Source organism: Cryptomeria japonica, chromosome 11, assembly GCF_030272615.1.
Source record: "Cryptomeria japonica chromosome 11, Sugi_1.0, whole genome shotgun sequence".
In the NCBI taxonomy this organism is placed as follows: Eukaryota; Viridiplantae; Streptophyta; class Pinopsida; order Cupressales; family Cupressaceae; genus Cryptomeria; species Cryptomeria japonica.
Genome location: NC_081415.1, coordinates 336,441,210 through 336,456,368, shown reverse-complemented (window position 1 = coordinate 336,456,368; position 15,159 = coordinate 336,441,210). Strand labels below are relative to the sequence as shown.

Genomic DNA, 15,159 nt, shown 5'->3' with positions numbered 1-15,159 from the left:
ATTGCGACACACATAAATTTTAATTGATTTCATATTATGAGTTAATCAATCTTAAATATTTAATTTTTCTTAAAAAAAATGTTTAATACTTGAACTTTTAATTTTTCTTTGAACGCATGATAAACTGGAGTTAATTGTAGAATCTTTTTTTACTTTTCCTTTGATGCATAATAATATGCTTGTATGCATAATGTAATTGGTAGATCTATGCAAGTTTCTAATTTTCTTTCTCATGCATTTGATGCAAGATTTAGGTTCTTTCTTTAAAATTGTTTGTTTCTTCTCTTTTTAAGCATGTTTATGCTGAAAGACTGGGTGTATTGTGTTCTTTATTTATGCTGCTTCCATAGCTATTTCAATAATACATTCAATCTTTTTTATTTTCAAGTGTTGTCGTTTGCACAACCCAAAACAATTTAATTTAAAATGTTCTCTTATAAAAGGTTTGAAATTATGAATGTGCTTAAATAATTAATCAACATTGTTACAATATAGATGAAATAACATGAATCTTTAGTAATAGTTAGTCAATTTCGTTATACTACATTGAAATAAGAACAATTCTTTATAGTTAGTCATTGGAATAAGTACAATTCTTTATTGTTAGTCAATGCTGTTACAATAATTATAAAAACTGGTTTATGTATTATAGTATGAGCCATGCAAAATTGAAGAAGAATGCATCACATTCAATAGTTTTGTTTGATGTAAGAAAGAACACACAATGAATAAAAGAATGCATTCATTTAGGAATAAATAATTAATAATGAAAATGAGACAATATCCAAAAATTAAAAATATAAATATTTTATCCTTCATATTGACATGATTGTTTACCAAAACAATTAGAAAACAACATCATACCCACTAGCACTATTACAAACACATTTATTATTTATTTTTTTGGATTAAATATCATAGAACACCAATACAGAGTATCAGATCAGTGCCTAGCAACAACAGAGGCACCAAAAGGTGCATATACAAAAAAAATACAGTTTAAGGGCACCTCCAAGGTGCAAAGTCACAACAGAGCCAAACAAGTACATCATATTTACAAATATATATGCAAATTTATTATTTATTTTCAAAATAATATAATAATATTATAATATATTTTATTAAAAATTAACAATATTATATCATTATATCTGTCTCACTATATATATAGATATATATCCTTCTCAAAACATCCATTTTTACCAATTTCTTATATAAAAATACAAAAATAGACATCTATTTTTATCAATTTTATTAAAACTTTTGCCATACAAACATAATTTTGAAATTAACAAATACACATATGTTTATATATAAAAATATAATAGTTACACAACAAATTCCAAACATATAAACAAAACAAATGTATATGACATCTATACTATGGTAGTATATATATACACCATTGTAATAAAGACAATAATATAGACTAAAATGGAACGTTTAAAATACATAGACATAAAGTTAGATTATACTAATATTATTTACCACTTTCATTCAAAAAAAAAAACATTTCAGGGAGAGACAGTGGGCCCAAAACGTGAAAGTGAAGTTTTCACGGTTATTAACGGTGAGAGGATTTTTCAAGCTACCAGAAGAAAGAGAATCGCAAAATTCGAAGTTGTCTAGAACATTTCCATTTTTCCACGTTCGAGCAGGCATTAGAAGATGCGGAGTTGAAAATTTCAACCAAAAAATCAAAATTCTCCCCTGGCGGCTTGGCCATCCCACAACTTAAAAATAACCCAACGGTCTCCCATCCAACCTCAGATTTACCCACATATACGTTTGGTAGGCGAAGAGGTGTGTTGTCACTTGTGCAGATTTGAGATTCGATCGCAGAGCAGAGCAGATCAGAATGGCGACGATGGAAAATTTAATCGGACTGGTAAACAGAATTCAGATGGCTTGTACAGTTCTTGGGGACTATGGCGGTGACAGTGCCCTTCCTACGCTCTGGGAGTCCCTTCCTTCTGTGGCCGTGGTGGGAGGCCAGGTATTCCTCTTCTTCCTCTTTCTCCTTTTCGTTTCGGCTTTCTAGGGTTCAAATCAGCCTTTAAATTTCTCTTGTTTAATGTCACAGAGTTCGGGAAAATCATCTGTTCTTGAGAGCATTGTGGGAAGGGACTTTTTGCCGCGGGGTTCAGGTACATCATTTTTGGCTTACGATTTGCAACACAATTAAACATATATATATCTCTGTAGATCAAATGAGAGTTTGAAGGGCTTGATGGTTTGAAGGTTAAAAACAACAAAGTAGTAGATCATTCTGATTGTATCCTAATATTTCATAACAACATATAGTTTTCTAGCGAGGCCTGGTACCTTAGGCGAATGGTTCTTTTCTGTGAAACTTTGATAAAACGCCACGAACATTTAGTTAATTTTTAAGAGCCAGAATTGGATTATTCAATTGGTTAATATTTATCTGTGACGTATTTCTGTTGTTTGAAAAGCGGAATACGATAATAGGGTTTCTTTCTTACAGGTATTGTGACAAGAAGGCCCCTTGTACTACAACTTCACAAAACAGACGAAGGGACACCTGAATATGGAGAATTTCTACATCGTCCCAACAAAAAGATTACAGATTTTGGTATGTGTTTTTATTCCCTCGATGCTTATAGTATTCTTGCTTTGATAAGTGTTTTCTGTATGATTTGTTCAGATCCTTTCTGATTTTATGTCATTGTTGATTGCACTAAGTTTCTATCTTTCAAGAACTTGATTGTACAGAGAATCATGTTTTGTCGATCTGGTGTTCAGACGTGATTCAGGAACTAGGAACTTGACAAAGTTTTCCAGCAGCTTGACGCATCTTGTGAACCGAGTTTAAATTAACGACATAATAAAATAAAATTGGAAAAGGACCTCCCTAGAAGTTGTTTAATGCACGACTGTGCCAACCTAATAACCATTTGCATCAATCTGCGCTGGACAACTGCATTAGTATTTACACATATACAATCACATAACCCAAAGTAATTTGTAAAAGTTTATGTTAAGTCCTATGAAATTGAAAGGCATCCTTAGTACTACTGTTTGGTGGTTGTTGGTCGCTAGTGTGCTCTTTAGGGAGTCACTGCTTGCAAACAAATTACATAGTTAATACCAATTTGTGTTAAATGATGTTCAATTTACATTCAATATGCAAGTTATAGTCTATTATCTAATTTGGTATTATTACTTTCTTATTGTATATATCTAACTATCTTCTTGCTTGTGGCAGATGAGAGGAACATTTAATATTTTCTATGCCCTATCTCAAGAATGCCACTTACTATAAGTATATGACAAATGAGGCACGGTCAAGAAATGCCTTGATCGGTCATGACCGATCAAGACATGACTTGACCGTGCCTCATTTGTCATATACTAACAAACAACATGTTACGTAAATGCCAGTCGGTGTGGAGTATGACCGAAGATTATTGGTGTTTACCAAGCGCTAACACCCGATAGTATATTGGTGACTGTCAATGCTAACAGCCGATAGTTATCGGTGTGTTAGCCTTGACAACCGATAACTATCGGTGTAGACTAACACACCGATAACTATCGGTGACTAACATAATACCACGCGATATGCATTCCGATATATATTACATGCACCCCGATATAATATGCAACCTGATCTAATATAATATGCAATCCGATAATATATTAATCGGTGTCATCATTATTTATGTTTAATCGATATTCATCTAAATACAATATTCATTAGATAGATGAACATGAGGAAGATACATAGTATGATTAATCAATAGTTTGTCCATATGCAAATATAGAATGGCTATCAAGGATGAATTAATTGCTTGATGGTTTTATCATAGTTATCAATATGATAAATGATTGAATGAGAGACTTCATTTATCTCTCATTCAATCATTTATCTTACCGAAGCTATTATGCATTAACACTCCCTCTTAGCTAGTTAAGATGAATGTAGACAATATATTCAAGCATCATAATTTAATTGATAGTGATCATTTTAGTCATCCATGGGAATCATACCACCTAATCATTTGATATGAAGTATCACCTAAACACGTGATACTGGAGTTCATTATATCAATCTTGCAATTGACAAGATATCACCTAAGCATGTGATATCAGTATTGCCTACACGCAATACTTAAGGATAATCATATGAGAAAGATTAATTTCTCACCTTATCCTAGTTGTGATAAGTGCACTAACACTTTTATACAAATGTTTTATCACAACACAATCATGGCACATCCATGACATGCCAGAGATCCAACATGATAACTGGTTTGGACACTATAAGATCTTCACCTTATAATGTCCCCATACAAGCGTTCACTATCTTGAGAGATCGTCACCTCTTAGATGTGAACCCAGGGGATAGAATCCAAAAATTGTCCTAACATGACAAAGAGGTTTACACATTAAACATCTTATGGGTATTCAAATATAGATTACAAAGCAATTTACCTTTCTGTCATACCTAAACCTTCTCTGAAGTGATCAACCTTCACTTTGGAAAGGGGTTTGGTCAGAATGTCTGCAGTTTGATCTCCTGTACAAACATATTCCAGTTGGATTGCATTCCTATCTACCATATCTCGCACATAGTGGTATGGAATCTCAATATGTTTGGATTTGTCATGAAACACTGGGTTTACTGAAAGTTTTATGCAACTCTGATTGTCACAATGTATAACAATGGGTTTCATAGGTTCTCCAAACTATCCTACAAGCAACTTCCTAAGCCATACTACCTCTCGGGCAGCCATAGAAGCTGCAATGTATTCTGCCTTGGTGGAATTTTGAGCTACCGAAGGGTGCTTCCTGCTGATCCAAGATATCATAGCTGAACCTAGACTGAAGCAACACCTTGAAGTGCTTTTCCTGTTTGTTACACTTCCAGCCCAATTTGAATCTGTAAATCCATTTAAGTCTATCTCAACCTTCTTGTATTTGAGACCAAGGTTTAGAGTACCTTGTAGGTACCTCATAATGTGCTTCACTGCAACCAGGTGTATCTCCTTTGGTTCACACATAAACTGACTTAGAGCATTGACTGCATAACAGATATCTGGTCTTGTATTTACCAGATACATCAAGGACCCAATCAGTGGGTTGTGACTCTGCTTCTGCTTCTTTAAGTTTATGTAAGTTGGTTTCCATAGGAGAGGTCATGGGTCTACAATTTAGCATTCCGAATCTCTTCAAAATATCAAAGTGTACTTTCCTTGGTTTAGTATGATGTTGTCAGAATTCTGCCATACTTCTAATCCTAGGACGTAATGAAGGAATCCTAAGTCCTTCATATCAAATTCTTTAGATAGATCATTCTTGCATTGTTTTATAAGTTGATCACTTCCATGCCCTGGGAGCCTGTTTGAGCCCATAGAGAGCTTTCTTGAGTCTACACACATGAGACTTTGTGTCATGAATTTCAAAGCCTTCAAGTTGCTCTAGGTAGACTTCTTTTGAGATCTCGCCATTTAGGAAAGCTGTCTTAACGTCCATTTGGTGTACCTTCCATCCCTTTGCTGCTGCAATGGCTAATACAACTCTTATTGAGGTATACCTGGCAACTGGTGCAAAGGTTTCTTCATAATCTATTCCTTCCCTTTGTGAGAAGCCTCTAGCTACAAATCTGGCCTTGTGTTTTTCAATACTGCCGTCTACAACATGTTTGATTTTGAACAACCATTTAGATGAAACCACAGATTTCTTGGTTGGTCTAGGAGCAATCTCCCAAAGATCATTCTTCATAATGGATTGATACTCTTCAGACATGGCATCCTTCCATACTTGATGTTGAAGTGCATCTGATACATTGCTTGGTTCAGCTTTAGAGAGGTCATTCATAAGGGTAACATAGCTAGCAAATTTATTAGGCCTTTTGCTTTCTCTGAAGGTTCCTAAGGGAGCAGCAAACTTCTGAGCTTCTTCTACAATTTTGGTGGCCCATAGTGGTCTTTTCTTGAGGTTTTCTCTAGGTGGACTTAAAGTTTCACTCATAGTTTCCTCAGGATTCTCCCTCTGAAGCTCAGGAGTAGGATCTCTATCTAAGCTGGAGTTAGGAATATGGACTTCAGGATCTAGAGAGCTTTGGGCTCTTTTGAAGGCTAAGTTTTCCTTAAAGATCACATCCCTACTTAGTTCAATGTTCTTTTGGCCGGGTATATATATTCTGTAGGCTTTGGAGGTTTCATTGTATCCTACAAAGATTCCTCTCTTTCCAGAGGGTTCTAATTATAATCTTTTCTCCTTAGGTACATGAATATACACTGGACATCCAAAAATCCTAAGGTGGCTTATATCTGGTTTTGATTTTTTAAAGACTTCTTTAGGGGTCTTGTCTTCAAGATGAGAGTGAGGACATCTGTTTTGAATGTATACTGCAGTGCTGGTTGCTTCTGCCCAAAGATTGATATTTAGATTCTGATCAAGAATCATAGCTTTGGCAGCTTCAACGATTGTCCTATTTTTCCTTTCTGCTATCCCATTTTGTTGAGGGTTGTAAGGTATTGTTAACTCCCTCTTAATCCCTGAATTTTTACAAAACTCTTTAAATAATTCTGATGTGTATTCCCCCCCATTATCAATTCTAAGGGTTTTAATTTTGTTTCCTGAGTAGTTTTCTGCTAATGATTTGAATTCTTTAAACCTATTAAGGATCTCTTCTGATTCTTTGCATTTCAGAAAGTAGATCCAAGTTTTCCTAGATTAGTCATCGATAAATATCACATAATACAAAAATCCCCCCAATGAATTTACAGACATAGGTCCACATACATCAGAATGAATTAACTCTAAGACCTTACTTGTTTTCCTAGTACTACTTTGAAAAGCACCCTTAGTATTTTTGCCTAGGGCACATCCTGTGCATGCCCCTGAATGATATTGCTTTAGCTTAGGTAGACCTGTGACAAGGTCTCCCATTGATGATAAAGCTCAAAAATTTAGGTGGCCCAGTCTTCTATGCTAGATTTCATTGGCATCTGTAGTTTCATGAATTAGGGCTAAATTGGGCTCTGTGCATAGCTCATATAGGTAGCCTTATCTTTGACCAATTGTACTAGCTTTCTTGATAGATGAGTTCTTTGGCCAAGCCAACACTTTGTTGTCCATGAATGTCACTTTGTATCCATTGTCCTCCAATGCTGATATTGAGACAAGATTCCTCTTAATGCTTGGAACATATAGTACTCCTTCAAGTTGTAATGATACACCTGACTTCAGTTTGATGGTGCAGTTTCCAACTCCTTTGACAGGGTGTGTGGAGTCATCTCCGATGGTTACCTTTTCATCATTTTCCTCTCTCATAGAGTCTAGTACTTCTCTGAATCCTGTGATATGTCTGGATGAGCCACTGTCGATTACCCAGGAGTTCACTTTGTTTGATGTTTGATGTGTGAGTGCTGAATAGAGCACATACTTCTCGGAGTCCTCTTCCCTTTTCGATTTTCCTGATTTGGCAAATGTGGCTTGTTTAGCTCTTTTTGGACATTTGGCAACATAGTGCCCAAATTTGTCACATCTGTAACATTGAATTTGAGAGAGGTCCTTTTTGAAAGAGTTCTTGCCATGACGACTCTTTCTCTTCTTGAATTGCTTCTTCTTGCCCTTTCTATCTGAGTTCGTAGTTAGAACTTGAAGATCTTCATCTATATTCTTTTGTTTTGCCTTGATTCCTCTTGGAGACAGTCAGCCTTTAGTTTATCAAATTTTGGAAAGTTGTCCCTTGCACTGATGCCTTGGACGAACGTTTCCCAGATACTAGGTAACCCATCTAAAGCAATGAGGGTTAATTCTTTGTTTTGGATCTCATATCCAAGGGTTGCTAGTTCATCCTTTAAGTTCGATATCCGCATGAATTAGGCATTGATTGATTCTCCTTTCATCATGGTTATATGATTTATCTCTCTTTTTAGAGCCAAGGTTCTACTGGCATTGGATATCTCAAAAGTGTCTTCAAGTGCTTTGAACATGTTGAAGGCTGATTCGTGTTTCTTTATAATGGGCATAATATTGTTCCTCACCCCATCAACTATTATTTTGATAGCCTTATCATTTCCTTCTCTCCAAATTGCTTGATCAGGTTCAGTCTCAGGTTCTTTGGATTCAGTCTTTACGAATGATTCAACTTTGTTATCTTTTAGTATCATTTGAATTCTGAATTTCCATGCGGAGAAATCGTCACCTCCAAGTTTGTCTTCAAATCTGATAGCGCTGGCCATTGATAGGATTGTGATGTTGAATATATACTTGATTTGAATTTTGCGTAAAATTGAACAGCCTCAGGTTCAATTTAACTATAGCTCTGATACCATGTTAAATGATGTTCAATTTACATTCAATATGCAAGTTATATTCTATTATCTAATTTGGTATTATTACTTTCTTATTGTATATATCTAACTATCTTCTTGCTTGTGGCAGATGAGAGGAACATTTAATATTTTCTATGTCCGATCTTAAGAATGCCACTTACTATATGACAAATGAGGCACGGTCAAGCAATGCCTTCGGTCATGACCGATCAAGACATTACTTGATCGTGCCTTTTTGTTTATACTAACAAACAGCATGTTACGTAAATGCCAATTGGTGTGGAGTATGACCGAAGATTATCGGTGTTTACCAAGCGCTAACACCCGATAGTATATCGGTGTGTTAGTCTACACCGATAGTTATCGGTGTGTTAGCCTTGACAACCGATAACTATTGGTGTAGACTAACACACCGATAACTATCAGTGACTAACATAATACCACCCGATATGCATTCCGATATATATTACATGCACCCCAATATAATATGCAACCCGATCTAATATAATATGCAATCCGATAATATATTAATCGGTGTCATCATTATTTATGTTTAATCGATATTCATCTAAATACAAGATTCATTAGATAGATGAACATGAGGAAGATACATAGTATGATTAATCAATAGTTTGTCCATATGCAAATATAGAATGGCTATCAAGGATGAATTAATTGCTTGATGGTTTTATCATAGTTATCGATATGATAAATGATTGAATGAGAGACTTCATTTATCTCTCATTCAATCATTTATCTTACCGAAGCTATTATGCATTAACAATTTGTCCTAACTGTCTTGGTTCAGAGAAACTTTTTGTGAATTTCATGGTTACTTCATCTATTTTTGCATTTGACCTGTGAATTTTAAACAATATAGCTTTCACTTCTAATGGCTAATGGTTAAAGGTATTAATTATCAACAGAGATCTGTTTGAAGAGTTTCTTTCGGGGAAGCCAAGTTACAGCTTTGGTTCCCACAGAAATATCATCTAAACACGACAGCATAGCTGTTCAAATGTCATCATTAATAAGTAATCATTAATGCCTCCTTTTGAATTGGTGTGCTTGGCACATTGAATGACAATGGAGGGTCTCTCTTTTGGTATGTTCATCATGTTTGGTATTATGCAGTACCAGATCTATCCCATGGAATGCTCTAGACATAAGCCTTACATTGCCCATATGAATATGAGCAGAGTGTTTTAGTCATACTTACAAAAAATGCTCATTTATACTCTCTTTTTCTTGGTGTGCTTTGCAAAGTAAAAAGTAACAAGTGCAGTTAAATTATTGACACCAGGTTTTAATCATGGACCAGTGCTATCAAAATTGTTATTGTGGACAATTTTGAAAAAAATAATAATTATAAAAAAAGGGGGATCTTTTTTTCTTTCTTTCTGTCTGAAATTTTTTAGGAGTTGTAATTCCATATTTTTTCCTTAACATTAGGTTTTCCCTAAATATTTTGATAAAATGGCTTGGTCCAAGAAATCAAAATTGTTGATTTTATCAACATTGATATACACACTCATAAATATTTTGCATGGTATGAATAATAGTGTTGAGAGTTGAGACTAAAACTTTACCAATATTTTTGTCAAAACTTCGGCAGAACTTGGAAATATAAAAAACAGAAAGTAATGAATTTGCTGGATTAGATTATGGTTGATTTGACGTTAAAGATGTTCGGATCTGCAGGCATACTTCCGAGGTACATAATTATAACCAATGTTCACAATATTGAGCTGTCCCTCATTATTTGTTGTATCTTACTGAAAATAATTAGGCATTGAAGAAGAACTACACTGAAAAGAAATAATAAATAAAAAACAATACAAACATGAGGAGCCCTCCATTTTCTGTTGAAGTTGTAGGTTAGTATCAGAAAACTTATAATTGGTTTCCATCCTGCTCCTAATAAGATGCTTCCTTTGATATTATAGATCTCTTCAACTGGCTTACTCAAAATTGAAGTAGCACTGCTTATTAGCTATTAATAGATTTCTTTTCATCAACCTTAGTTGGCAGGTTTGAATATTTCAGACAATATAGAGTTTTCTTCCTGCAAATAAATGCTTAAATGAATATTTTGCATAGTTATTGTTTTGTAGCTGTGCTGCACTGCAGAAATGAGGTACGTGCACTGCACAGCTATGGTCAAACCAATCTGGGACAACCGAGCCTGTTTCCAATCTAGTGTCCCAACTAGAAAGGCTGGTTGTTTCTTGGGTTGGAGAAAGATGGATTTGTGGTTTCAACAAGTTTGAGCAAGTGGCCCACCCTTTAATATTTGGGTGTGCAGGTTCAATATTACTGCCTAAATATGTAAAGCTGAGTCTGCTGAGCTGAGCAGGGGTGGCTGCAAGCCTGCAGGCCTGAATAGTGCAATTCTCACAACTATGGTTTAAACCATAATTTTAAAATTCATCAAATACGTGTCAGTTTCTTACACAGCCGAGAAACTTGCCTATTTATTTGTGGGCAAGCTCTTTCAAATTTTGCATTGAAAATGCTTAGTATTTCATCCTAGAGCAATTGAACACCTTCCTCTTCTTCCCTTGAGCAATGAAGTCAGTACAAAGAGCTTTTAGAGCATGATTCTCATTCCCTTCCTAATACTTCTATGGGAAGAGTTAAAACTTGAAGATGCATAACGTAATTCCAACTAAGAATAGCTGGTAACTCTGCTGTACACCATCAATTGAATCCTCTGTGTTTGTACTCTCATTCACAGTCATTCATTTCCTCATTTTATTAATTAGAGAGATATGTCACATTTATAATGCTCGAGCCTGGAAGTATGCTACCACATACAAAAGGATCCTGAAGAGTCTCAAAATTAAAGAAGCATCTTTTGTCTGCCATTACTCTAGCTGTATGGCTTCTTGCAATGAACTTTCTCATTCGGTAGTCTTTTCTAGACACATTGGGTATTGAAAAATAAATTGAATGAATGATTCAATAATCGGATGATTACATTGAACGATATACACACGTATATATAGAGGTTACAAGACGATGTTCTATAATTAGAACATAATGTTAAAGTAAAAGATTAAAGAGCTAAACGCTAAGTTAAGTGTGAAAGCTATAAATAAAGCTTAAAAGCTAATTAACTAAAAAGAAAAAGCTAAATGCTAAATAAAGCTTAAAAGCTAATTAACTAAAAAGCTAAATGCTAAATAAAGCTTAAAAGCTAATTACATAATAAAAAGCTAACTTAACAAGCTAAATAAGTCGACAACTTAAAATAGAAGATGACCATTATAGAAGATAATAATATTATTTTAACAGGTATGAGCATGAGTGGGTTCGTTCGTGAGAAGTGACGTGTTCAAGAAGAATTGCGTCGTTTTTACCATAGATGCACTACTTGCCTAAAACTCGAGTTTTTGGCTCAGGTGAATAATAACGCCATTGACTCGCCACCAAAAGTCGCCGAGTTTTTGGCGAGTTTGTGTATAAAAGAGGCCCAAACACATCAAGAAACTATCAATTTTTTTTTTCTCATCAGATTATACATGAAATATAACATTTAAGTATAAGAAAGAAAAATGTTACTTATACTTTAAGTTATATTTCATGTATATATTGGCAAGATGTTTGAGAGTGCTTTCAGATCTCTAGGAGTTATAATGCAAATTTTAGAATTTAGAAGATCTTTTAAATTTTCAAACTCTTTCTCTATCTCTCACTTTATGCCCCGAATCTTAGACCTATCCATCTCCTATCACTCTTCCTCTATCTCACTCTCTATCTCACTCTCTCCTCTCTCCCTCAAGATCTAGACCTATCTCTCCACCCCTCATCCTCTCACCCTCAGACCCCTGTAAGGGGTGCTACCCTCAACCTCATTTTGGTGAAGGGTGGAGGAGCCACATCGGACTCCTAGGACTAGACCCTCGAGTTCTATCTCTCCCCTGGTTTTCATTGAGGTGGGAGGAGGAAGATGAAAATGTTTTTTCTGTAATATTTACTTCTAGTTTTACAAAAACAATTTGCCATTTCGTACCCAATTTGCATTTAAATCAATCAAATATATCTAGACTCAACTTGCTTCTTTTGTGTACTCATTTAGTGACTCATTGGATGCATCTCCTCAATGAATTTTGCAAAAAAAAAAAATGCATTTCTAATTAAATTTAAGCAATTTTTTAAGTTGCTGGGTTTTTTGATGAGTTTTTGCTGATTTTTTGCCAATTTTTTGCCGGGTTTTCATTGAGTTATGTTTTGGGCCTAGGCGAGTTTTTGTTTTTGACGAGTAGTTCAACTATGGGTTTTACCATTGGCTTCCGTGGACCCAATTTGATTTGGAAGTGGATTGGAAAGTGATTGAAAAGGACAAATATCCATCAAGGGCTTCATCGGGAGAGTGAAACATTTGGCAAAAGAGAAGGGCTGCTCGATTTTTCTATCAGGCTCACGAAGCAAGTTGGACCACTCAAACCATGCAAAGGAACCAACATCAGGGCCACAAGGATCAAATTTATTATGCATGTAGAACCATGCCTTTTTGTGCTAACTGCCCATCTTATTTCTAGGTGGCCTTACTTGTTACGTGCCATCTCTGTTAATGCATGATATCTTCGGTAAGATAAATGATTGAATGAGAGATAAATGAAGTCTCTCATTCAATCGTTTATCATATCGATAACTATGATAAAACCTTCAAGCAATTAATTTCTCTTTGATAGCCATTCTACATTTGCATATAAACAACCTATTGATAATCATACTATGTATTTTGTTTATGTTCATCGATCTATTAAATCTTGTATTTAGATGTATATCGATTAACATAAATAATGATAACTAAATGATTAATGAAAACACTGATTAATATATATCGGGTTGCATATAATATATCGGATTGCATATAATATAACGGGATGCATATGATATCGGGTGGCAATATAACAAAGGTCACTGATAGTTATCGGGTGTTAGTCTGCACCGTTAGTTATCGGTTGTTAAGGCTAACACACCGATAACTATCGGCTGTTAGCATTAAACGAACACCGATAGACATCGGTTGTAATACTCCTTCCACATCGATTGGCATTTACGTTGAACATGCATTTGTTTAGTATAAATAAAGAGGCACGATCAAGTAATGTCTTGATCGGTCATGACCGATCAAGGCATTGCTTGACCGTGCCCCATTTGTTATATACTTATATTAAGTGGCATTTGTGAGATAGGACATAGAAAATATAAAATGCTCCTCTCACCTGCCACAAACAAGAAGTTAGTTAGATTCATACATTAAGTCAATAATATATACAACAAGATTAAGTTAATAGAATATAACTTGCGTATTGAATGTGAATTAAACATCATTTACATGTTATCAGAGCCAGGTTAAATCGAACCTGAGGCTGTTCAATTTTGTGGAAAATTCAAACAAGCATATATTCAACATCAAACTTCTTCTAATGGGTAGCGCCATCAGATTTGAAGATCCTATCAGATTTGTTGAAGCAATCAGACAACTCCTCGTCTAGGTCTGAACTTCTTTGAGCATGGTGATTTGAATATCTCGATTGCCTATTCTAATGCAATCTGGATATTAAAGGAGATCAACTCTACTCTCAGGGAATCAACTGCAGTTTGCACATTAAGAGCCAAGTTCTTTGTGGAATCACCAGGGAGTGATTTTATGTGAATCGAACAAGGCAATAAGGAAGGTTGCAAGTCAAAGTTTGATGGCAGATATGTGTCTCTAACTATCCATAAGATCAAAGGAGTAACCAATGCACTCTGGATGAACACTTGTTCGCAGTGCCTTGTTATCATTAGACAACAACGACTGTATGATCAATTGTCGGGCATTCCTACCATGAGACAAGATTATCTTGTCAAGTGCCTTTTTGTACGAGGATGGGTTCGAACATGCCGCATGAAGAGGTCTATCGCATTCATAGAGTAATGAAACATAAGTTGATGGATATTATCGCAGGCTGTTTTTGTAGAGGCGATGACATAGTACACACACCCCGTGAACACAGTTACGGATACAGTTGTGCTACAAAGATGATAGAGTATGTAGCGTCAAAATGTGGGAGAGATGATCTTCCATGTTCCAAGCAGACACTGCAAAGCAATGCAATGTGGAAGAGCAACAACTAGATCGGAAATTATGATCTTCTAAACAAGCTTCTAATCGTTGTAGCCGGTGGCCATGCTCCTAGTCGATTGGAAAAGAAGGCAGGACATGTCATATTGGCAGTAATGAGTTTATTAGATTACGGAGCTTGGGTTGGATTAGTCTATTTAATAGATAATGCATTGACAACCCTAGATGTTGTAAGGTGTATTGAAGATGATGCTATTATAAAAGTTGTAGGATTTTTGGCTGGAGGAATGCGATGGAGGAAAACAGTTGATAAATACTCCAAACAAATATGAAGATGGAGAGACTTCTCCTCATCTTGTTTTCTCGGCAGGGTCACACAAATACGTTTCATTTGCTTTTGAGAAGGGAGCTGAAGTAGACGTTCAAGATGACTGGAAATATACACCTCTGGACGATGCAATTACATGTAGACAAGATGCAGTCACAAATGTCTTTATGAGACTAGAGCAAATTGCCGAAGTAATAAAAAATAAATAAAAAAATTAAAAAAAATTGATCAACAACGAAAGTTCAAGGGAGGCGGCAAGATCTCGATCTGACATAAATTTGATGGATTGTTTGTGTATCGAATCACTTAGCAAGTTTTTGTGATTGGTAGTTCCATCTATTAAATTGGGCATTAAGGTTTATTTTTAATGTTGTTTGGCGCTAGCGCCATAACATTGGAAACTATACTCATATATTTGCCAGTCAGAGAGCAACATGAGA

At 35.3% G+C, this 15,159-nt stretch overlaps 1 protein-coding gene across 1 annotated transcript in view; it reads left to right on the top strand.

The window, feature by feature from the left end:
- The first annotated feature begins 1,582 nt into the window (after window positions 1-1,582).
- LOC131074969 (phragmoplastin DRP1E) overlaps window positions 1,583-15,159 on the top strand; it is a 29,097-nt gene continuing 15,520 nt past the window's right edge. The window contains exons 1-3 of the mRNA XM_058011729.2: window positions 1,583-1,996; window positions 2,084-2,147; window positions 2,489-2,596. Coding sequence (XP_057867712.1) covers window positions 1,859-1,996; window positions 2,084-2,147; window positions 2,489-2,596 — 310 coding nt within the window. The 5' untranslated portion in view covers window positions 1,583-1,858. The remainder of the gene's footprint in view (window positions 1,997-2,083; window positions 2,148-2,488; window positions 2,597-15,159) is intronic.